The 26254-nt window shown below is 42.3% G+C and overlaps 1 protein-coding gene across 1 annotated transcript in view; it reads left to right on the top strand.

Moving 5' to 3' along the window:
• The window catches only part of vps52 (VPS52 subunit of GARP complex), a 40017-nt gene extending 14252 nt beyond the window's left edge, over positions 1-25765 (top strand). The window contains 11 exon segments of the mRNA XM_057349352.1: positions 1150-1204; positions 3375-3511; positions 3604-3759; positions 3855-3973; positions 10089-10212; positions 10453-10548; positions 10626-10733; positions 10827-10892; positions 15344-15455; positions 22276-22394; positions 22474-25765. Coding sequence (XP_057205335.1) covers positions 1150-1204; positions 3375-3511; positions 3604-3759; positions 3855-3973; positions 10089-10212; positions 10453-10548; positions 10626-10733; positions 10827-10892; positions 15344-15455; positions 22276-22394; positions 22474-22620 — 1239 coding nt within the window. The 3' untranslated portion in view covers positions 22621-25765.
• The last annotated feature ends 489 nt before the right edge of the window (positions 25766-26254 follow it).

The raw sequence follows: 26254 nt of genomic DNA on the forward strand, positions 1-26254 counted from the left end.
AAATGAAAATTTGTCATAAACATCCTTATTAATGGCAAAAATTACTTACATTTATGGGTCTGCTTGCTTGAGTGAGCGGCCATGTTGGAAATTTCTCTTAGCCCTTCGTTTGAAGTGAGGTCCCAAAAAAACTTAGTTTGAAGGACTATCTGGCCCTTCCCCTTACCCCTACCCCTCCAACCAAAAGAGAATTGAGACACCCCTTCACGTGAACGCGCCAAACGGAGGGGCAGGGGCCCTTTTTTCCCAGCCAAAAACTTTGTTGTTCATTCACCTTCGGATTTACAACTTGGCAGACTGCTTACTTTCACGGTAACACGGCAACATTACACACTGCATGAAATGTAATTTTCATGATCTCATGTTATGTACTCTTTAATGAATATAGTTTTGAATAACAATCAGCTGTGCTGTGCAGTAGGGAGATGCTAGAAACGTTTCAGTAACATACTGATTGACTGACATAGAAAATGTTTTCTGGGGAAAACAATTTGGAATTTTTCTTCCTTTTTACGTTAGATTGTAATGTTTTGTCTATGAATTTATTAATTTATATCTATACGTTTTTTAAACATTGTCAAAGTTAAATAAACACAGGTGATAGATGCTTTTTTATTTGTACAGATTGTAACATAAAATGTAAGTAAAGACATTTCTAATCTTTAGCATTAGCCCCTTCACCAACAGCCCATCTTCAGCAGCTGAAGCAGTAAGACCAGAGGTTATAGGCCCTAGTATGACGTTCGTTTTATTGATCAAATTCTATTTTTCCTCTTTTAATTTGTGTGTATTCTGCCTGTAAATGTTTTACATTTCCTGTGTTCTTTTTAAGAGGTAAACTTATTTTTGTTAAAGGAATAGTTCACTTTAAAATAAAAATGTCATGATAATTCACTCACCCACATGTCATACAAGCCGTCTGTGTGTTTATTTCCTCTGTGGAAAACAAATTGTGGCTTTTGAGGAAAGCTTTCAAGGGTTCTTCTCCAAATGATGGAACACCGCGCGCACACTTGTGTATGTTGAGATTGCACAAAGCCTTAACTTGTCTTCCAGTGTAGGTTTCTGACCTTATGACACTATTCAACTGTAAACATTTCAGCGTTTTGATCATTTCATACATCTTTTTTCTTTCTTTCTGTCTGTCAGTATGAAGATGTAGCAGACAAAGATGATCTGATGGGGGTGGAGGACACAGCCAAAAAAGATATCCTTCTAAAGCACCCTTGACTGCTCCTGGAGGGTCAGTGAGTGTCCAGTGAGTGAGTTAAACTTCAAGTCTCATCAAAACCACGTGAAACAGATCGTTAGCATTAGAGATGCAACAATACAGCTCACCCACGGTTCAATACGAACCTCGTCTTTTCACCGACGGTTTTCGGTTCGGTTCTGATGTCTTGGCACATTAAAGTGTTTTTTCATTGTTATATGCTTATGTGACAGGAACAGTAAAAAGTTAAGAAGAAAAAAAAAACTATTTTACTGAAATTCTCTTTATTTAACTTGACTTATTTTATTATCTTTAAAGGTGCAGTGAACTAGGACCAAAATTTTAACCCAAGCTTTTGTTATATAAGAGGGAATCATATTCAAGCAGACTGTCAGACCTGAAAATGCCCTTGTTACTGAAATAACAACTGTTATTGACACGAGGCTCAGCGAACGGCAGGTCCTGGAATGCATCTATCTATAGATAGGTTGAACACCGCCTCCACAGAAGAATATCAACGTCTACTTCTCGAGCCCTGCCCACTGGTTCACGCATGACGGTACTGAACACAAGCTGCACGGAACCAGATAGAGCGAGTGTAAGCATCATGCCATTAAAGATCGCAAAATATTGTGCAGTGCCTGGTTGTGGAAGAACACAGTCGCTTCCTTCGGATTCCGACAGTAGGAATGCGTGGTTGAAGTTCATTTTTAAAGACGTTCCAGCTCACGCGGGTAAAACGAAAACTATAACATTTGAGACCTGCGAATCGCGGTGATCTTCTGTCCGGTTTGCGGGTCTTAAATGCTGACATGTACGGTCATATATCACTAAACACCATACAACTATAGGCTATACAAACTATACGCAAAGCCTTGCCATCACATCCGGGAAATAAGTCCGTAAATTTGAGTAAAATCACGTTACGTAAAGTTACGTGTCTAACCAAATTCAGAAGGCTCCAACTAAGTCAACTACGCAAGCTGCTATCCAATCATAGCAGTGGGCGTTTACTTCCAAGTCTTCTATGCGGTCTGCCCTTAAAAACCTAGCGTTTCTCCAGCCGGTCTCAAAACCAGGGTAGAAAATAGCCTATTACTTATTGATTTTGATGTCTTCGAATGTAAAAACCACGCGAACGTCATAAGTAGACATCAGACAATAGTATAAAACAATAAAAACAGCTAGTTCACTGCACCTATCAACTATCAACTAGCAAAAATCAACTTGTACAAATTCCTGGTGTATTTAATAAATGTAAAGATTTACACTGGCAGCTCACAGCAGTTTTTAGTTTACTGTTCATCAACGTGCCAGTAAAATAAGCTTCTTGAAGAGGTTTCGTGCATCAGAGTAATTAAAATGACGTAATGCAAAACTTGCGATTGCTGTAATCGAAATAAACATGCGCTCAATGGGAAAGGCCAAAGATAATATATTAACAAGGTGCGCCACTGCCATTGCAATAAATGAGAAGAATGGCAATGCTAAATACCTGCCTGGAGGCGCTCTTGCTATGATTTAAATGACTGCCAAGTGGCATGATTTTCATTAAACAGACTTTGGCATGGTGCTGTAGATGCTCTTTCTGCATGTGCTGAGAGCAACACGAGCGTGCTGCTTTCGTATGCTATGTAAAAATACATTCTTGATATGCCAAATTTGGACATTATCACTTTTGTGCAACGGGCATCCAATAAAGCCAGTTCGCGTCTGTTCGTCAACATCATACTCAACAGCACATTGCTTCTCATGTTGCAGGCAGTCTCGCTTCACCGCCCGACCACCACTCGCTATTAGATATTACTCGTGGGGATGCGTTTATCTATCTCAGCACACAGACATACAGACAAACATGGACAGAGCCAGTTCAGAGTGTAATTAAGCGCACGGAAATAACTTAAACGCAGAACCGGAAAACTGCAATTCACTTACACGTATTGAACCGTGGAGGTCGTAGCGAACGGTTCAATATTATATTGAGAATTGTGCCATCCCCAGTTAGCATCTCACTTTGCTCTGTAGAAACTCACAGACGTGTGTTTTGAGGAGCTAAACTGTGCTGACCCTCCAGGACGACCTCTGAATGGACATGTGTGCTTCAGTGCCATCATTAGTTCTGTTGTTCTGTGAGATGTGCTTGATCTTTTCTTTAACAGCAGTGAAGGTTTCTTCTCCAAGCCATCTTTGAAGAGCAGGAACACTATCTTTACTCTGGGTCAGTGAGAGGCTGTTTTGAGTCCTGTGGAGCTGGAAGGGCCGATACTGATCCCGCACGCCGCTCAGAGAGGAGACTGCAGGGTGAGACATGGCTTCAGATCGAGCATCATCAGGACTCTTTACTCTATGTCAGTTTTGTGTGGTCTTACTGTCTCTCTCTCTCTGTGTTTCAGTATCCGTATGAAACTCTCTTCCGCAGTCAGCATTACGCTCTACTGGACAACGGCTGTCGGGAGTTCCTCTTCCTGTCAGACTTCTTTATGGTGGCGGGAAACTCTGCGCTGGATCTGTTCAACAGCATCATGGGGAAAACGCTCAGCATGTTTCTGGTACAGTCATGAGAGAAGGGTCATAGTTTAACAAACCGCAGGAGACTGTAATGTATGCGTATGAGAATGAAAGGTGTATGTTCCTCTGTCTGCAGAAGAATCTGGCGACGTACCTGTCGGATTGTTATGACAGCATTGCGGTGTTTCTCTGCATTCACATCATCCTGCGCTTCAGAGCCGTCACGGCCAAGAGAAACGTTCCTGCGCTCGACAAGTCAGTGTCTCTGTGTCTTTACGGATGTTCTTGACAGATTTAGGGTATACTCACATTTAGCCCGGTTGCCCTCCACTGTGCCCGACCGCGATTGTCCCCACTGCCCCGCTGGTCTGTGCTCACACTGCACTTGACCACCCGCACCCCAACACTCTTTCAACATTACGATGCGACTGCTTTGAAGTAAACATAAACAAAGACCGATCCGCTTATGATATCATTGTCATACGAGAGCCATATGAGAGCAAACAGCTCATTATGCTTTTAAATCACCCTCGCGTACTTTATTGTCATACACACAGCGTTGCATTATGTTTGACAAACCTAATACAGTGCATCCGGAAGGTATTCACAGCGCTTCACTTTTTCCACATTTTGTTATGTTACAGCCTTATTCCAAAATGGATTAAATTCATTATTTTCCTCAAAATTCTACAAACAATACCCCATAATGACAACGTGAAAGAAGTTTGTTTGAAATCTTTGCAAATTTATTAAAAATAAAAAACGAAAAAAGCACATACGTATTCACAGCCTTTGCTCAATACTTTGTTGAAGCACCTTTGGCACCAAATTACAGCCTCAAGTCTTTTTGAGTATGATGCTACAAGCTTGTCACACCTATTTTTGGGCCGTTTCTCCCATTCTTCTTTGCAGGACCTCTCAAGCTCGATCAGGTTGGATGGGGAGCGTCAGTGCACAGCCATTTTCAGATCTCTCCAGAGATGTTCAATCGGGTTCAAGTCTGGCCTCTGGCTGGACCACTCAAGGACATTCACAGAGTTGTCCTGTAGCCACTCCTTTGTTATCTTGGCTGTGTGCTTAGGGTCATTGTCCTGTTGGAAGATGAACCTTCTGCCCTGTCCGAGGTTCTGAATTGGCTGGGTTTTCATAATCATTATCTCTGTATTTTGTGCCGTTGAGCTTTTCTTCTACTTTGACAAATGCCCCATTCCTTGCAGCTGAAAAACACCCCCTCATCATGATGCTGTTTCCACCACACTTTACTGTTGAGATGGTATTGTACAGGTGTTGAGCAGTGTCTGGTGTTCTCCAGACATGATGCATGAAACTGAGATTCATCAGACCAGATAATCTTGTTTCTGACAGTTTGAAAGATTCCTTTAAGTAAGTTTTTGCATATTTCAAGTTTTATGCGTCTTCACTCAGCAAAGGCTTGAGTCTGGCCACTCGGCCATAAAGCCCAGATTTGTGGAGTGTTGCAGTGATGTTTGTCTTTCTGTAATTTTCTCCCATCTCCATGTATGATCATGGAGCTCAACCAGAGTAATCATCAGCTTCTTGGTCACTGCTCTAACCAAGACTTCTTCATCGATGGCTCAGTTTGGCCAGGCGGACAGCTCTAGGAAGAGTCCTGGTGGTTCCAAACTTCTTCCATTTACGGATGATAGAGGCCACTGTGCTCATTGGGACCTTCAATGCTGCAGAAATTTTTCTGTACCCTTCCCCAGATCTGTGCCTCGTTACGATCCTGACAATTCCTTGTACTTCATGGCTTGGTTTGTGCTCTGACATGCACTGTTAACTGTGGGACCTTATATAGACAGGTGTGTGCCTTTCCAAATCATGTCCAATCAACTGAATTTACCACAGGTGGACTCCAATCAAGTTGTAAAAACATCTCAAGGAAGATCAGTGGAAACAGGATGCAGCTGAGCTCAATTTTGAGTGTCATGGCAAAGGCTGTGAATACTTATGTACATGTGCTTTTTTCGTTTTTTATTTTTAATAAATTTGCAAAGATTTCAAACAAATTTCTTTCACGTTGTCATTATGGGGTATTGTTTGTAGAATTTTGAGGAATTTGAATTTAATCCATTTTAGAATAAGGCTGTAGCATAACAAAATGTGAAGCGCTGTGAATACTTTCCAGATGCACTGTATCTGGCGTAGTTTTAGCTGCGGTGACACACGCCTGCACGTAACAGCACTATGCGCTTGAGATATTTTTAACGTGACAGTTGAATCTGAGGGAGGATAAAGATAAAGTTTCAGTTGGTTAGCACTCATACTGCCCCCTTTCCAAACCAAACCAAACCGTATGTGAGCCCACCTCTTCCAAACAGGCCAGGGCTCAGTAAGTGAACTTAGTAAGTTGGAAATGAAAATTCTTGGCCAAAGCCGAATAAAAATGAAACACTTGGCTGAAGGCAGAATACTGAACACCGAACACGGCTTCTCGTATTTCTTCTATTTATTTAGACAATTTTTTTCACTATTGCACAAAATGAACAGTGAAATGCTTTTTATATTTTGTCTTGCTTTTCAATATAATACAATATAACTTAAAATAAAATTATGTAAAACAAGTATGCTAAATTAAAACAAAAAAATTGAGCCCTCTCACTTCTTGAAAAGTCTATATTAGGCCTATAACTGATTGCTGAAAGAATGTACTGTACTCTGTACCCCTACAACAAAACACTTCATTAAAAAGTGTCATTCAACATTATAAGCTAAAAATATGAATAAAGGAAAACTGTTGGATTATTATAGGCTTCACTGCAAAATGATTTAAAGACAAAAAACATCCATTCAAACAATTCTTACTGACAACCATTTCAGTTCACGTCTCTCCAAACTCCGCCCACAAAAACTGGCCGGGATGCACAGACCATACTTTGACAAGTTGTTTAGTACAGAGTTGTGTTGAGAGACAGACTGGGGTTTGATCTTGAGAACCTATCATCTCCGAGAGGAATTTAAAAACGTCAATGAACTAGGCGAATGGCCACGCGCACGCCAGTCTCCGCCCTGTGCATACGGGTATAAAAGGAGATGGCGGCGCCCATTCATTCATCTTTTTGGGCTGAGGAACCTGAGAGACATCTCCCGATCGCTGCAGCGGGCCGGCGAAGCGTTGTGGCCTGAAGACACAATGTCTCGTTCCCTCCATCAGGGAACAAAGGTTACAGTCGTAACTGAGACGTTCCCTTTCAGTCGGTCTCTCGACGTTGTGTTGAGAGACAGACTGGGGTCCTATACGACACGCCACGGCGCTGAGCCGTATCACGACCTCAAGCGGAGCGACACCGACTGGACTAGCGAGTCACAAGTGAGCGCTACCGCGAGACGTAATCTTCCAGGGGGATCGGTAACTAGTAGCACACTTTGAGAGGCTCGTACCGACGGCCGTCACGGGCGGTGGCGTTGTTTTCTATTTAGCGAGATAGCCGCCCGGTACCGTAAGGGAACACTGGGAAGCACTGCTCTCTCTTCTGAAAGAGTGTGCTACGGAGACCACATCCTACCACAAGGGGGGAGGTTACATGTGGAGACACCAGCATGGTCTCACCAGTGGAGAGAACTACATGGGATATGATGCGCAAGCCCGAGTAAGGAGCACACGACCCAGGTGGGTTAACCCACCGGGAGGGAGGCCACAGGTTCACCGACAGGGGAACCGAGAGTGAGGAAGTCAACATACGGGAAGACCCTGAGAATGCCTGGAGTTCCCCTACCCTCTTGATGGAGGCAAGCGCCACTAAGAGCGCCGTCTTCATTGTTAAATGAGGAAGACTGGCATCTCTCAGGGGCTCGAAAGGGGCCATACAAAGGCCCTGTAGGACCACATTAAGGTCCCAAGAGGGTACGAAGCGCGGTCGAGGTGGATTCATCCTCCTCGTGCCCCTGAGGAACCTGGTGACCAGGTCGTGTTGCTCCAGAGACTTACCCTCCACGAGATCGTGATGAGCAGCAATAGCGGCTACATACACTCTCAGAGTGGACGGGGAGAGGTTGCTCTTGAGTCTTTCTCAGAAAGGACAACACTGACCCGATCGGGCAGCTCCATGGGTCTTCACCTTGGGAAGAACACCAGGACGAGAAGAAGCGCCACTTAAAGGCGCATAAACGCCTTGTGGCAGGGCTCTAGCCTGCAGGACACACACACGTACACACACACACAGACACGCACGCGCACACACGCACAGTGAGAGCACACATTTATGATAAGGAGAGAGAAGCACAGGTTAAATATAACAGACTATAAATTCCTATATGCAATATTAATTAAATAAAACTAAAACTTTCTGAACTTTCTGAAAAATTCTGAAGCAGCCCCCCCGGCCAGGCAAATAATGCAAAAAACAGTATGCAAACGGTGGCGAGGAACCCAAAACTCTAATGGAGAAAAAAAAACCTAGGAGAACCCAGGCCCAACCAGGGGATTCCAGTTCCCCTCTGGCAAAAGCTGCTGCCTCTGCACAAGCTCCACAGAGCTTGCACAACAAGGCTAAATAAAAATAAATAAACTTACTAATAAGGTAAATTATAGTTTTAAGATTATCATTAATAATCTAATAGCATTTGAAATTTTGTGGTGAAGACATGTCAGGTGACCGCGTCCTTCTTTATCCAGCTCTATCATCTCAGCTCTTGTCAGGTCTACACTTCCCATTCTCTGCTCTACCATCAGGTCTGGGCATGAACTGCATCCTGCTCGCTGTGGTAACCTTGGAACAATTCGACAAGACTGGCTGAGAGTAGAGTACTGTTCTGCACTCTCTGATGCAACAAGTACATCAGTTGTGTTTTTGGTTCCGGTTGATCTAACTAATGCAGCCTAAACCCTCAGAGGATTTATATTATGGAAGTGTAGTGTATGCAAGATTAAAAAGATGCCTCTTTAGTCTAGATTTAAACTGACAGAGTTTAACCTTTGTCGACCATTCCATGTGGCAGCTGTCTGTGGGCAAAGATGCACCGCGACTGCACGTTCCACCTGGGGGACTTAGACATATCCCTTAGCTACCCCACCGTCCAGGGAAGTAACAGCTCCTGAGCCTGTCGGACGGGAATGTGCCGAGAACGGCTCTGCATGCATTTCCGGGAAAAATAGAAGCACGAATCCAGCCACGAGCATTTCAGGGAGGGCACCGTAGCGCCCAGGTAAGCATGACCGACATCTCAGCGTCGACCTCGTCTTGGGCTCGACCGCCCGGGGGGCGGCAGCTCCTAGGGGTCTTCTGCATCTGATGCCAGGAGGTAGCTGTCTGATGCAATGACAGAAAGTTCGTCCTCATCCTTCTGTTCAGTCTGCCCGCTATGGGACGGGTCACCGCCGCCCATCGGGGACGAGCCATGTGAGCGTGCTGGGGCATGGTGGTCCGCAAAGCTGAAGCTGACGGAGCAACATCCATGGGAACCCCCAAATCACCCCCGCCGCTCGTCAAAGTGGTTGACCTCGCCGAATCGGCAGTCGAACTCGCTCGGGAAGCAGTCGTGGTTGCGGCAGCATTCAGAAAGAACGTAGCCAGCGTTGACCGCAACACCATAATCAACACATTCTCGCATACGGAACATGTCGTATCGACAAACCCCTGTCTCTGCATGCTTGAACCCCAAACATGCAATGCAGGTGACGTGCCCATCAGACTCCAGATGAGTCTGTCACACCCAAAAACACAGCTGCGAGACATGCCCGCAACTGTGAGAAATTTGCTCTTTTAGATGCTCTGTAGCTCACTGCCGAAACGCCCAGGGGAAATCTGCTCGAACAACTGGGGGAGCTCTGCTGCACGTATCTTAATTCCAGCAGTGTGTAGATGTCTTGGAGAGAAAATTCGCTTGGCATTCAGTCACGCAGGTTCCGAAGAACACAAAGATGAATGAATGGGTGCCGCCATCTCCTTTTATACTCGTATGCACGGGGCGGAGACTGGCGTGCGCGTGCCATTCGTCAAGTTCATTGGCGTTTTTAAATTCCTCTCGGACAGGTTCTCAAGATATTCAGCCGAATATGTTCGGTTGCCGAACATTCAGTGCATCCCTATAAGTAAGTGTGTGTGTGTTCATGTTTGTATATCCCGGTGGGGACCTAAACCTGAATACACACCAACACATGGGGACTCGTGTCACCGTGGGGACCAAAATTGAGGTCCCCATGGGCAAAAAAAGCTTATAAATTGTACAGAACAATATTTTTTTTTTAAATCTAAAAATGCAAAAAGTGTTCTATGATCTTTAGGTTTAGGGGTTGGGTTAGGGATAGGGGATAGAATATACAGTTTGTACAGTATAAAAAACATTACGCCTATGGACTGTCCCCACGGAGATAGTAAACCAGACATGTGTGTGTGTGTGTGTGTTGCAGGTACTGGGAGGCCGTGCTGGAATTGTTGTGGCCGAGGTTTGAGCTCATTCTGGAGATGAACATTCAGAGCATTCGAAACACTGATCCTCAGAAACTGGGAGTACTGGACACCAGACCGCACTACGTAAGAACACACATGACAAACATGCTGAAATATAAAGCAGCGCATCCATCACATTAATGTGGCTTTACAGTACAGGGGAGTCATCAAACTTGAAACAGAAGATTCTCTTCAAGTTGAAATATATTGTTAAATTCACGTGTGATTTGTTTCTCAGGATGATGCTGCTGGATTCAGGTTGTTTTTCTTTAGATTTTGTGCTGAAATGTTGTAATGAGCTGAACTCATACCTGTGTGTTGTAGATCACGCGGCGCTACGCTGAGTTCTCTTCTGCTATTGTCAGCATCAATCAAACGTTTCCTAATGAAAGGACCAACACTCTCCTCGGCCAGCTGCAGGTGAGCAGAACAGATCACCACGTGTGTTTATTTACTGAGAAGTTTTAGTAGAGATCTGACATGATTCATGATTTCAGATCGAAGTGGAGAACTTTGTGCTAAAGATGGCGGCTGAATTTCCATCCAGACGAGACCAGCTGATCTTTCTCATCAACAACTATGACATGATGCTCAGCGTCCTCATGGTGATGTTTAATACCACCTATCTGCTCATGCTTCATGAACACACTGGTGATGTCTGTTCGGCATGTGAAGGTTTGTGTGTTTGTGTGGTGTAGGAGAGAGCCGCTGATGACAGTAAAGAAGTGGAGGGATTTCAGCAGCTGCTGCTGGCCAGAACACAGGTACTCCACACACTCTTCTCTGTGTGTGCGTGTGTGTTTACTAGGATTACAGTAATGTAAATCTCAAGTTGTTTATTTACAAGTTTCCATTTAGACACTTGGGTAAGTAGAATATTGTAATTCCTAAAAAAGAACATTTTAGGCAGGAGTGACCTCTGGGCAACACCAACTAAAGTTAGTGTTAGAGTTACCTCAGAAATCTAATTCTTCAGGATTACTTGAAAATGACATGAACGTGTGATTGACTAGGGTTGAAGCAAAAGTCTGCTGGACAGCGGTTCTCCAGGTCGGCGACAGTTACAGTAATGTAGGATTTCAGGTTTTCATGGGTCAGAAATGGTGTTTGATGGTGATTGATGAAAATGGTCATCCACACATGGTTAAAAGTGCTTTACTTGTGAACTGAAACAATGTCAGAAGCGTCTCATCTGGGCTAAGGAGAAAAAACTGGACTGGACTTGCTTAGTGATCCAAAGTTCTCTTTTCAGATGAAAGTAAATTTAGCATTTTTCATTTGGAAATCAAGGTACCAGAGTCGGGAGGAAGAGTGGAGAGGCACAGAATCCAAGTAGTTTGAAGTCCAGTGTGAAGTTTCCACAGTCTGTGATGATTTGGGACGTCATGTCATCTGCTGGTGTTGGTCCACTGTGCTTTATCAAGTCCTCGAGTCTCTCACGCAGAAACTACAAATAACACAGCAGAAGTACCATAGGCTTGGTCGATGTCGTGTCATAGCTGGGGGTGTGGCCTGGGGCGGAGTCGGTGTGATGGAAAACAATCCTTTCCCTCTGATTTGAAATGCATGGAGGTAGCCAGTATGGCCAACACAAAATCACTTTGGTCACTTTGCTCACAGAGCAAGATATAAAGAAAAACTGAGCCGTATCGGGTCGAAGACTCAATATCTGTGACTGAACAAACGACCCAACAGAATGACCAGAGGTGTCGTTTTTTTTGTTACCCTGAGTCTCCAGCTAGGAAAAACCTGTAATATCAGTATCCCAGGGTCATTCAGCAGTCTATATTTGTTTCCCATGTTCATTAAAGCCCTGATATAAAAGACTAGTATGTCTTAACATGTTAAATGAATACATTTCATGCACAGTTTTGACTGTAGCACGCGACCTTCCCCCACATCCACTATAAACAGCCTAACGTGGCTCAATGCAGCGATAAACTATGAAAACCAAAATCTCTGTTATTATGTTGATGTTTGATATCAGTGGTAAAGATGTTCAGTTATACGGACCGTTGTTTCTGTACATTAAGCCACGGACGTGTTTCCTTATAATGGATGTCATTTACGATTTAGGGACTTAGCTTATGAATATAACTACAAAACTAACTCTATGAAAGAGTGTAAGATAATAATCAGTCACACAAACTATCCCAAACTCAGGGTACAATTTACCAAATCACAGAATCAATGAATAAAAAGGGGTTTTCACGTTAAACGTCTTAGAAAGTCTCATAGGTTGCGGTGCAGGGTGACGGGACTACACCGGTCTGTTTTTTCACTGTATATAAAACTTCAGATCAGGGTTTTTTGACTTATTAGAAATTCAGAACATCATTTTTTTTTTAGATTTAGATTTTTTTTTAGATTTTTTTAGATTCAATTTATTGTCATTGCACATGTACGAAGGTACAAGGCAACGAAATATGACCTCTGCATTTAACCCATCCAGAGAGTAGTGAACACACGTACCCCCGGAGCAGTGGGCAGCTATCACTGCATAGCATCTTATCCACACTGCACCAAGCAAAAATAAATCATAATCATTACAAAAAGCTAAGATCAAGCACGTAGCAAGGTCTACACGCGTCAATACAAATGGACTGTTTTCTCCACAGCATTAACGGATATGACGGGTGATGTTGTGGGCGTTCCCAGCTATGCCGACCAAGTCCATAGCACACACGTAGTTCTAGGAAATGCCTATGAGCATCTTTCTATCGCTGTTCTTCAAGCCGCCTCAGGTATTTTCATGATATTTATAATGATGTTTGACGGATGCACGCTATAAGCGACTCAAACTCACACTACTTTCAGATCGAGCAGCATTTCCTACCGATCACACAGGTGAGCTTCATGGACAAACTACCCATGAAACATAATCGCAGACTTTCTGATATCACAGACAGTGGATTTTTATTTTTTTGAGCTGTAAGTCGTAGCCACTAATTAAAACAAAATTAAAATCATTTCACTTTGTGTGTAATATAATAATAATAATAATTAATTAAATTTATACAGTGCTTTTCTGGGCACTCTAAGCGCTTTACATGGAAGGGGGGAATGTGCAGCATCCACCTCGATGATGCGGCGGCAGCCATATTGCGCCAGAATTCCCACCACACACCAGCTTATTGGTGGAGAGGAGACAGAGCGTGATGAAGCCAATTAGTACACATGGGGGTGATTAGGAGGCCATGATGATGGACAGAGGTGATTGGGCGAATTTTGTCAAGGATTTGTAATGCCCACAGAGAGTCAGGACCTCAGTTTAACGTCTAATCCGAAGGACGGTGCTTTTTCACAGTATAGTGTCCCCGTCACTGTTCTGGGGCATTAGGACCCACTAGGCATGGGCCAAATACCGGTTTCAAGGTATACCGAGGTTTAAAAGAGTTAGGCCCGATTCACATTTTGCGTCTTTTCCGCACGCATATTCGTTATTTTAAATGTAGCAGCCGCGCGGAAATGCGCCGCGCTCTTTTTTTCAGGCGAGATGAAAAACTCTTCTGAAAAACTTTTCAGAAATCCGCAAACGCACCGCAGGTCATGTGACAAGAACCAACCAGCCAATATAGACAAGCTCAATGAAGATGGAGACACAGATGATCACAGCATAACTAAATCTAGTAGCAGAGTTATTGCAAGGTATTTTCAGTGCATATAATCCACATATCCTTTGTTTATACCTCCTCGTCTCAACGGCTATCGTGGCCCATGGTTGCTTAGCGATGACAGACGCCAGGAGAGCGCAAAGTCCAGGCGCTTTGGAAAAAAAGGAGAACGCTGTGCAGTTTTAGACGCAAAATGTGAATCGGGCCTTAAGGTTTCAAAACCACTAATATTTTCTGTGATACCGTTTCTAAGGTATGAGCTGTATTTACAGAAAAATAAATAATTAAATCGTTTAATTCAGTGTTAGATGTTTATGTCTAATGTGTATGACAACAATATATTTTTTGAAAGAATATTGTAATTTTAAGGCTTTATGTTTACCTGACACACACATTCTATATGTTGGTTCAAAATGAAATGTACTGTGTCCAGTTGAAATGTTGTTTCTTGTGTACGCAGACATTTGAAAAAAAAATCACATTTTAGTGTTGTAATAGCAACACCGTAATAGCGTGAAACCGAGGTATTTTTGATTAAGGTTATTATACCGGCAAAATATCAAACCGGCCCATGCCTAGGACCCACACAGAGCACAGGGTGAGCCCCCCCCCTACTGGTCTCACACCTCCAGCAGCAACCTAGCTTTCCCAGGAGGTCTCCCATCCAGGAGCTAAGCAGGGCCGAGCCTGGAGACCTCCTGGGAAAAACAGTAGGCCACCAGTCTTGGGCTACAGGTTCATATGGCTGCCGCAATCGCTGAATGAATCTAGAATAAAAGAAAGCTTGCTTTTTGGAGTTCAGTTGCAAAAGAAACAGAACTTGTCTTGAGATGTGCCTGTGTGCTTTGAGTGACTGACATGAACTCCGTGAGTCTTGTGAGTTCAGTGTTTGACATGGCAGTTATTTCAACCGTTCATTCAAATGAATCGGATCGAGGGAGTCATTAGGACGTGAATCGGACATTAGCAGACGCGCTTGTGTGTTCATCACAGCTCATCGCAAAAGATAGAAGTTAACACGTGAAACACTTCATCACGGGATAGGATTTATTTTCCTTTATTAAAAGAGTGATTTATGTCCGCTGCTTGCGTTAGAGAAGAAAAGGCAACATGTTTATCCAGCGCTAATTCAGGTGAAATGTTCTCTGAATACACCGTGTGAAACATGGATTTCCGACCTTTTGTCATCATGTCAGTTCCTTTTGATGAATATGTGCGAGGGAGAGAGAGCGGTCAGAGACTTCATTCAGCGCTGCTCAGACCAGACGCCATATGATTGATCAACATTCCACCAGAGCAGGAAAACCCCTGGATTCAGGCTTCATCACATGTACTTTTATTTAACATTTACAGATAACAATATACATCTACTCACTCAATCCTAATCTTATCATCTCTGCACAATTTCAAATGGACATGTACGTAACTAACCAGCCCCTGGTGAATTCTGTTTGTTTAGTTGAAAAGAGTCTTGAAGTTTGATTTCGAGCCAATGCTTTTATAACGCTGCCACAATCACCAATGGTTTCAAATGTTCATGAAAGAATGTGATGTATTGACATGTATGTTCAGGTCATGCCTCATGTGTTTGTGTGTGACAGGAGTTTATTGAGGAGATTCTGTCGCCTCCGTTTGGAGGAATGATTGCATTTGTGAAGGAGAGCGAGGCACTCATGGAGAAAGGGCAACTGGACAAATTAAAGAATGATGAAGGTGAGTTTGTAAAGTTGAATTACAAAAATGGACTATACAAGCAGTGCTGGAACCAAGAAGACAGCTTATGAATCAAGTTCATTGAAAAATGGAAACAATAGATGTATTGGAATGATAGCTGATGACTTGCATGAAGATGTGTTTAATAACCCCAGTTAATCTCAAGGGGTCATCCATGTACACAAGTCTGGACAAGAGACACACAAGAAACACATCAAACACTCTTTAAAGAGTCCTTAAAAGGACATTTCATGCCGTGTGTAATGTTGCTGTGTGTGAATGTCAGCAGTCGGTGAGTCGGTGAATATATAACAAAGTTATTGGCCTGGGGAAAAATGAGTCGACTCTGAATCACGCGAACGAGTCGTCTGTCGTTCTCATTTCAGTTCCGGGTCAGATTTGCGTCACTCCGTGTAATGCCCACCTATGTTCCATTTGTGACGCTGCACGCGGTAGACCAATGACAGCAGACTAGACCATCTGACCAATCAGATCAGAGAAAGGAGGGATTAGACCGATGAATCGCCGAACGAATCATTTGAGAGTCAGTCAAGAAGTGAGGTAACAATAACTGCCTATTATTAGAAAATGAAAGTGTTTTTACACCTTGTATGTATGTAAACTTGTAGTTGGACACTCCATAAACCAAAGTAGGACTTTAAAAAACACAAAATATTTACTCTTTAAGCAAGTTTCAAGATAACCCTTACTGTATGTGACATCACGGTTACTTTCAACGACTTCAGGCAGCTGTTCTATATAATGTGTCTTAATTTTGACGCGGTGCTCCTGTCAGGTTTTATTGACTTATTAATAATATAGTTATAATGATAAATAGCAAAAATGACTCCCATAAGTCACATATTCCAGACGAAAGCATTGAATTTTGAACAGACAAGCAAACCAAAGCTGACGAAGCTTGTGTTCCATTTAATAAGAAATGTCGTGTCAACTGTCCTATGTTGCAGACCTTTTCATGTACAGCACAAGATTATAAATAAGAAACCTTGTTTCTCCAGATAAATCCAACAGTTTGTTGTTGTTGTTGAAATTTAAAACTCACACATCGGGTACGCATCAGCGAAATGTCAGTGAAAATGACCCAGCGAACTGGGTTATACAAAAACTAGCCAACGCTGAGGAAAATCACCCAATCAGCTTAACCCATCGGTTGGGTAGAAGAAAGAACCCAATGTACTGTAATACCTGCACATAATGAGCGCTTTTCCACCATCACGCCGAACCGTTCTAATCTGGGCCTGGAACGGTCACAGCCAGTTCCACACGGCACGGTTACAAACGGTTCTTGCTACGGAATATCCGTGCAGAGACATTATAGCTCAGTCTCTTATGTTGCCAAGGCAGTTTAAATGTTAGAGGTGTCTTGATCAAAAAGGACTTGCGCTGGCATACTGTCAGGGTTCTGGTAGACGGAGAGCACACCACGGAGGTAGATAAGAAAAAGGAGTTTATTTAAAAAAACAGGTAAATATCCAAAAACAGGTAAGTATCCAAAAACAGGTAAATATCCAAAAACAGGTAAATCTCCAAAAACAGGTAAATCTCCAAAAACAGGTAAGTATTCAAAAACAGGTAAGTATTCAAAAACAGGTAAGTATTCAAAAACAGGTAAGTATTCAAAAACAGGTAAGTATCCAAAAACAGGTAAATATCCAAAAACAGGTAAGTATCCAAAAACAGGTAAATATCCAAAAACAGGTAAGTAATCAAAAATAGGTATATCCAAAAAACAGGTAAGTCTTTCAAAAACAGGTAGGTATACTTATCGGGGTTGAGAATTGCTTTGAAGACAACAAGACTGAACAGGGAAGAACAAAAAGGTGCAAACTTAAATAGAGTCCTGATGATGTGATGCAGGTGTGGACTAATCAAAAATGGTGGATGTGTGGTGCATGCTGGGAAATTGAGTTCAAAACTCCGGGGAGAGGGAACGGGTGAAGCGAGCTGGCGGTGACGACATGGGGGGCGTGGCCGGTGGTGCTGAAACCGTTACACATATCTTAAAATCTATCAGTGCCATTGCTTTGTCTCATATAATCAATATTTTTCACTCAATGTAATAAGTTTTATACAAGACATTTATTACATCTTATACCATGGCCTGTCTGAATACTGGATTCTGATTGGCTGGAAGGTGTGCATTAAAACCGTTAAATGCACAGGTAGTTCCAGCCAGTTTGATTACAGATCGAAATTATTCCGCCACTATAAACATTGGTAACCATAGTAACACAGTTACACTTGCAAACAGAGTGAGAGACATATTTGAAGACGTTTATTTAGGTAGGCTAAATGGATGATTTTTGTGTATCGTTTCATTTGTACGGTGAATATGGCAATTTTGAGAAGTGGGCCCAGGCACAAGATAAAATAGAAGACCTGGAGAAGACGTTGAATGACAAAAAGCGGCACAAAGAATTAACACACTGGCAGAGCTAGAAAGGATGGAAGATGCCAAAGATGAAGTCAATACGAAAAAGACAACTAAATGGGCAGTTAACACTTTCAGTGACTTTTTGCGCCAAAGACAGGAAAATGGTGATGTCGAGACCTACTCTGAGACATTGCGAGAGTTTTATGCCTCTGTTCAATGTACCGCTGGACACGAATATAGTGTTGCAAGTTTGATGTGTCTCAGAGCAGGTATTAACCGTCACATTACAAAATACAACATCATAAGTGATGAAGACTTCAAGTCAAGCAATGCTGTCTTTAAATCAGTTTTAAAGCGCTACAGGAAAAATGGAAAAGACACCAGCGCTCATCATCCGCGCATTACTGAGTCTGACTTGGAGAAAGTTAGAAATGCACCTGCACTCTCCCCTTTCACATCCACCGGACTTGTAAGAAAAGTTTGGTTTGACATACAGCTGTGTTTTGCATGGAGGGAAAGAGAAGGAACCCGTAACCTCTCAAAAGTGTCCTTTGTTCTTCGGCAAGACGAGAACGGGATAGAGTGCCTAACCCTGGCGCATAACCCAGAGACTAAAAGTCACAAGGATCCCACTGCATCGGATAGAGAACATTTATGTTTGCGAGCCCCGGCGACCCACTTTGTACCGTGGACAGCTTGAAAAATATCTGTCAATGTGTCCAGAAAATGCCGGAGCATTCTATTTGCATCCGAGAAACATCCCTCTGCGCAAACTCGAGAGCACCGAACTGTGGTTCACCAGGGAGCCGATGGGGCTCAACTACCTCGGCAATATGATAAAAAATATTTGTGAAGAGGTAGATAATAGATATTTAGTTTTGGCCCATGAATTTAAACTGTTTGTGTTTATATTATTTTCCAAATCTTGTTGTTCAGGTAGAAGGTATCTCACAAATGTACACAAACCATAGTTTGCGGAGCACTGCCGTTGGACGACTCTCTGTTGCAGGATTAGAAAGTCGCCAGATCATGTCAGTGACAGGCCACCGATGCGAGGCGAGTTTGCGGTCATTTTGGACACCATCTTTGTCAGAGAGGAGTGCATGAGTGACATACTGACATCTAGAACATCAACAAGCAAAGAGAAACATGATTTCACCCCCAAGCCTATAACCCTACCCTTTGCCATGTCTAACTTCACCATAAATGGAAATGTTGAGTTTAACATCAATTAGTCTTAAAGGATGAGTAAACATGAGTAAAAAACAATCCCTAAACGAAATTTCCAACTGTTTGAACATATTTTTCCTTTTCATTTAATTTAATGCCTTTCAATAAATGTAATGTGTCTTTATTTTTAAGTAGGCCTGTACTGTAGGCTATTTATAGTAAACTGTGGCTAGAGACGCCTGTTTTATTTCACGCACACCATCTCTTTCTCCATAATTCATTTAATAAATGAATAAATACATGATATGATTAATTCAAATAAAGATTGCCTTGTCACTGTCAGCGTTGCCTGCCATTCATAAATAATTTAAAAAATCATTAAGAATCATTAAGTTATGCTATATGCTTCAGCAACGAGGGGACTAGTAAAAAGAAGAGACGCACACAATGCGTAACTCGCACACGCATCTCTCTCTCTCTGATCTTTCTCTCTTTCTCTATCAGTTCTCTGTCCCTCTCTTTTAATAATGAATTAAAATAAATGTGATAATTTATTCAAATTAATGCAATCCGATGGCTCTACTTTATCTACTTATTTAAAGCGGACAGAGTTCTAGAACTAACGAGCCGTAACTTAAGTAAATAACCGTCGTTTTAACCCATTTCTTAAAAAATTGCACTGTAAACATCAGTAACAGCTTTAACTTGCTTTTAACTTGGCAAATAACCATGGTATAAGCGGGATAATCCACGTCTAGCCGTGCATTAAAGGATTTTACTCTGCTTCGCGTTGGGTGGTTCTTCGCCTTTAATCGCCTTTAATGCACGGCTAGCCGTGGATTATCCCTTAATTATAAAACTGTTCTTTCTGTTTCTCGAATCTGATTGGCTGATAGCCGTGAGATATTCCACCAGGATCACAACGGGAACAGACTGTTGAACCGCTTCACTGTGTTTGTATCACTCCGCCACTAAACTAACTGGGACTATGCTGTCCTCGCAACTGCGTCACCGAAGATGTTAGACAGCTAGCTAACAAGCAAACAAACACACACACACACACACACACACACACACACACACACACACACAAAGCAGTTTATCCTTTCCAGAATGTTTACTTCTGTGATGCTTTCTCGTTTTTTTGTCAAACTGACGTACAATAAACAAGATATGAAATTACTCACTGCACATTGATAACGCCTGCCCTGCCATCTGCAAATGGCTGCCCATATGCGATAGGGCTTTCTTTCATTATCATATTGTATCGATAACAGTTTAATTTCCAAGAATCAATATTATGTTAACACATAATCTGAACGCTTACAGATAGTAAATAAACTTACAGGCATATCTTTCTCCAAGGCAAAGATTGTTCGCTTGGTAAACTGAAACTAATGAGATCTAAATCTCAACACTGCGCATGTATCAATACTGGAAAATGGCCGCTAGGTGGCGAGTGAAACTAAAGGTCGTCGGTGTTGGCAGTGTCTCTTCGCTATGTATTCACAGCGCTCTGCGCTCATGGTTTTAAAAAATGACAGCGCCGTTTAAAGGTCTCTCTCTTTCATTCACACACGCCTGCCTCGTTATTTCTCACTGATAACTTCACTGAAGCAGCACACCGCACATTTAACAGTGAGGGTTTGGAATTAGTAGGTTTGTTTAACTTTTATGCTTTCTGGAAATCCTCTTGTGACCCTGCCCTCGTGGCACAGTACATTTTTTATTTTTAGTTTAAAAAAGTTATAAAGTGAGTCTCGTCTTTATACAACGCGAGCTGCGCAAACACCGGTCTTCTTTTTACAGTTATAAAGTCAGGTGGGTCTGCGCAAACTGCGCGTTCTCTTCATACAGCGCTAGCGCCACAGTTATAAAGTCAGGCTAGTCTGATCTGTATAGTGTGAGGTTGTTTGCCCCTTAGCCTTGTTCATATTTGTTTACAACACCATTTGCACGCAGCAGAGCAGCGAGAGTCACGTGACGAAAGTGAAACATTTGTTGGAATCATGATGCCGCCTCAACATCGTCATGTCTGTCAGCCATCGGCTATCGGCCCAACCCTAATAAACATCCAGGTTATCACATAAAAAATCTTTTTTGAACTTTTCCTAAATACATGTAAAAATATGACCATTGTATTGCTTAAAAGTGCTGTTATAAAATGCACTGTTAACCCACTGCTTCACACGGCTTATTGCTTTAATTTATAATGGTACTTCATTTTTCCCCTGGCTGTGTAATATTAAAACACTGACAGGGAGCGTTTTTTGCAGATTATATACTTCATACCTGCAAACTAGTCGTTTTGTGGTGGAAATTTGCCGTGTAAATTAAAATATGCCATTCTTGTGAATTGTGTAGAATGGAGAAGTGGGGGGTTTGGTGATTTATAAAATGTCCTCAAGTCCTCAGGTGCCATATTTTGAAAATTCAAAAGACAGAAACAAACGTTTCTGTTCCAAAGCAACTTTACAGGAGAAAAACAAAGAAAATGTAAAACACAGCACAGTGCATGGTGTTTATAGAACAATCAAGATCATTCTAGTAAAGAATATCTAACAATATCTAATAAATGCAGTCTCCCGGTGAGCAAGCCATCCAACACGGCCCTGTGGCGAGGAACCCAAAGTCCAATGATAAGATGGAGAAAAAAACCTCGTCTCAGCCAGGAGGGCCAGATCTCCTCTGATGTGTCACAGCTGCACTCAGTTACTTGATGATGGTTTGAAATTTGTCAAACAGATAACTACAGTTGTGTAATCTTGCTTCTTTTAGCGTCGTCTTCTAAACCGGGCCTACATTACACCGTTGTTTGGTTGGTTTGCATTGGTTGCCTGTGCAAGTAGATTTCAAAATCCTTCTGTTAGTGTTTAGATCTTGAAACAGTTGGGCCTTTTTTACCTAGAACATTGTCCAGTTAGGTCTCTCCAGTGGTCTACCCAGAGATCGCTGTGCGTCCTGAGGTCCAGTAGGGCTGATGGAGCTGTCCAGTAGCCGCACACAGACTGTTCAATGCCACACCATACAACAGCACAACTGTCTTCTGAAGCCAAACAGTACATTCGAGAAAATGAGAAAACTGCACACGCCAGAAGAAATGCCAGTTGTTGTTGAGATATGTGAAGCTGTGAGATGAGCCAGCACAATGAATATTCTCACTCATCTCTCCTTCATCTTGAGTCTTTATGGAACTTGGATGGAGTTTATTTCAGCAGATGCCTCAGTGTTGTTTTAACGTCTCTTGTCTGTCAGCTCGTATCACTCAGTTGGTTCGGGGATTTTCAAACACATGGAAGCAGTCTGTGGAGGTGATGAGTCAGGATGTCATGCGTTCCTTTACCAACTTTAAAAATGGAACCAGCATCATTCAGGTAAAACCGACCTGTGTGCATGCGAAACCTCTCAATTCTTCATTCATGATGTTCAACAGTTTTGTCTTGTGTTCACTAGGGGGCGCTGACCCAGCTGATTCAGTATTATCATGGTTTCCATAAGGTCCTCTCCCAGCAGACGTTTCGCAGTGTGGCAGCTCGCTCGGAGCTCATCAACCTTCATCATCTGATGGTGGAGGTGAAGAAACACAAACCAAACTTCTGAAGCTATTCGTCTCCTGTGTGTTAACCTGAACATGCTTGAATGTCACTGGTAATGTTGTTTGATACAGCTCTATGTTTCATGTTCATATTTTTAGTGCTTATTCTTATGTGAGAATTATGGAGCGGAGAGCATCTCATCTGTGTAGAAGCTCCACTGTCACGAACTTTAAAAAGAAAGAAATCATTCCATGTCTCAAAATAAATGTATATAATGTCATAACGTCTTGCAACATTTTGTCAATCTGAAACCGCGTTTTAATGGCATAAAACACGACACATTACATCACATGTTCAGATCACACCATCACACAACAAAGCTAACGTTAAGAAAGCTTTCTAAAAACCTTTGGGAATCAATGTGATCATGAGGTCACTTGTGAACCGGAATATAATTTGACAGGCAGTGTAATTGGTGAATGAACGATGTAGACTGTGTTTATCTTCACTTCATAATACAATGTGTAACAAATACTGGGAAATGCAATCATCTGTTATGGAAATAAAAACACTGTTCCTTGTGAAATATGCTACGTTTAATTGATATAGTGCTCAAGGACGCTTTACATGTGTAACGGAGGCCAGCTAGTGAAGAGCTGTGCAGTGTGTAAACCTCACTCCCCGACCAACAGAGACGCTCTAGCGACAGACGCTAGAGACTGCGGTCTTTAGCCTCCTCGTTAGAGCGCCCGTCTCCCATCCGGACCGTCGCCGGTTCGAGGCCCGCGCAGAGCGGTGCGAGTGGGACCGGTTACATTGGTGCCGTGACCCGGATGGGAGTGAGGTTTAGGGGGGTGAGTGTAACGGAGGCCAGCTAGTGAAGAGCTGTGCAGTGTGTAAACCTCACTCCCCGACCAACAGAGACGCTCTAGCGACAGACGTTAGAGACTGCGGTCTTTAGCCTCCTCGTTAGAGCGCCCGTCTCCCATCCGGACCGTCGCCGGTTTGAGGCCCGTACAGAGCGGGGTGAGTGGGACCGGTTACATTGGTGCCGTGACCCGGATGGGAGTGAGGTTTAGGGGGGTGAGTGTAACGGAGGCCAGCTAGTGAAGAGCTGTGCAGTGTGTAAACCTCACTCCCCGACCAACAGAGACGCTCTAGCGACAGACGCTAGAGACTGCGGTCTTTAGCCTCCTCGTTAGAGCGCCCGTCTCCCATCCGGACCGTCGCCGGTTCGAGGCCCGTGCAGAGTGGTGCAAGTGGGACCGGTTACACATTGACAATCATTTCACAATCAGTTAAACAGTTAAGTGGACAGTTAATAGACAATCGATTAACAAATCATAAACAGACATTTCACTATCAATTTGACAGTTAAATGGACGGTTGGTATGACTGCAGTTGCATATCATGGTGCAATAATGTACAAGTAGAAGTAACCATAGGAAAATTATAGTGTTCATAAGTAACAAACAAAGTATAATAAGTACACCACAGAAAAAGAATGGCAGTCTGTGAACTTAGTAGAAATATCAAGCAGATTTCATACTTGAGGACGATTGAAAAAAATACATGTAAAAAGCTATTGTTCTTATTCTATGGGCTTTCATCTATTTCCCCAAATGTGTGAGAATATATATTTTTCAATGCATTAGCAATGACACCAATAAGTAAGGCATAATCCACGGCTAACAGTACACTAAAGGATTTTAATCTTTAATGTAACGGCTAGCCGTGGATTATCCCTCTTATACCATGGCCATTTGCCAAGTTAAAGCTGTTATTGATGTTTACAGTGTCATTTTTGATCAGTCAGGTGAAAATGACACTTATTTTCCTCAGTGAATTTCAAACGTTGATCAAACTGACTGGAACTACCCGTGCATTAAACGGTTTTAATGCACTCCTTCCAGCCAGGGGCGGTTCTAAGGCGAGTGGATATCCGGGGCTTAGCCCAGAGACTTCCACATATGTGTTGGAATACAGTGGCGTAGCAAGTCAGGTCCGAGCCCATATGTAAAAACTTGGGTACCTCCGTCTGTTTGCGCATAACTGGATATCGGTTGTTTATTCAGGTTTGTTATTTAAATGTAACGTCAGACCCAAAGGGAGCGCAAACTCCCAAGCACTGGAAAGAGGGAGAAAGCGTCGCTGCCTTTAGCGGTGTGGTTAGTGCGCTGACATATAGTGCCTGTGCACATGCGGCCCGATCCGAGTTCGATTCCCACTCCCCTGTCTCTAACCAAAGCTTTCCTGTCTTTTCTCTACTGTCCTATCGAATAAAGGCAAAACGCCCCTAACATATAACTTAAACAAAAAAGGAAAGAGGGAAAAAGCGAGCCAGCGTTTTGCACGTGTTTTTACACGCAACATGTGAATGGCCCTAACATTTCTATGATAAAACAGTTATCAAACATTAAACATTTAGCTACTCTCATCGCGCTGCAGCTCCATCACAGTTAAAGCCGACCTTAACCTCGGCTTCTGTCCGTAGCAAATCCCGCCTTCTTTCATTTGTTTGGCCACCTCAATTAGATTGATATTGACGAGCTCATATAAATGAAACTTCATTCTGTTTCGACACAGCAAGTTAAACAAGTAATGTTGTACAATATACATTATACAATAATAATAAGAGTGTAAATGATTGTATGTATTAAAATGATTAAATAGATGACAGTTAATAAGACCTCTCTACTGCCCTTAACCTCACCATACACTTTATTATAAACACCTGTATTTTCTTCATTTTGTTGAAAATAAATGCCTGTATGATCTGATATGTGATGTGAATGTAGTTCGGCAAAAGGTGGATTTGATCTTGGCTCATATGTAGAGTCAGTACTGCTTGTCACACATCTTAATCACTACGCCACTGAAGCTGCTGGGAGAGTTGCGTTGTTTTTACACTGTCAGTGTTTTTTTCCAAGAAGAAGGGCCCACTCACATTTGCCCATGTGTAGACAGGCAAAATGTAAACGGCCCGTAAGTGATTCGTACACGGCATGGTAATAAAACATTCGGGGCTTCAGCCCCCTTAGCCCACCCCTAGCGCCACCACTGCTTTCAGCCAATCAGAACCCAGTATTCAAACACACCATGGTCTAACAAACTAAAAACAACATGAATACATGGATTAAAGTTCTCCGTTATGGCAAGCGATTTTGTCATTTAATCCTTGACGTTTACTAGTATCTATTTTTAGGCTACTAGTGCTTACTGTTTAGTTACTAGTAACTATTCCATTAGATACTAGTACTTATTCATTAGATACTAGTACCTAAATATTAGATACTAGTGCTTATTTATTAGATACTAGTACTTATTCTATACTAGATTATCATTAGTACCTAAATAGATACTATCTATATTAGATACTAGTACTTATTCATTAGATACTAGTACGTTTCTCACTAACATATTAGATACTAGTGCTTATTTATTAGATACTAGTACTTATTCAATAGATACTAGTACTTAATCATTAGCATACTAGTACTTATTCATTAGATACTAGTATTAATATTAGATACTAGTAGCATTATATTATCATATGAACAGTTACACTTGGCATTTCGATTTCTTAGCATGGTAGGCAGAGAGTACACAACTTCCTTACTTGAGTGAAAGTACAGATACTACTGGTCAAATATTACTCCACTACAAGTAAAAGTTGTAAAGACAGATTCTTACTTGAT

This window comes from Triplophysa rosa, linkage group LG13, assembly GCF_024868665.1.
Source record: "Triplophysa rosa linkage group LG13, Trosa_1v2, whole genome shotgun sequence".
Lineage (NCBI taxonomy): Eukaryota > Metazoa > Chordata > Actinopteri > Cypriniformes > Nemacheilidae > Triplophysa > Triplophysa rosa.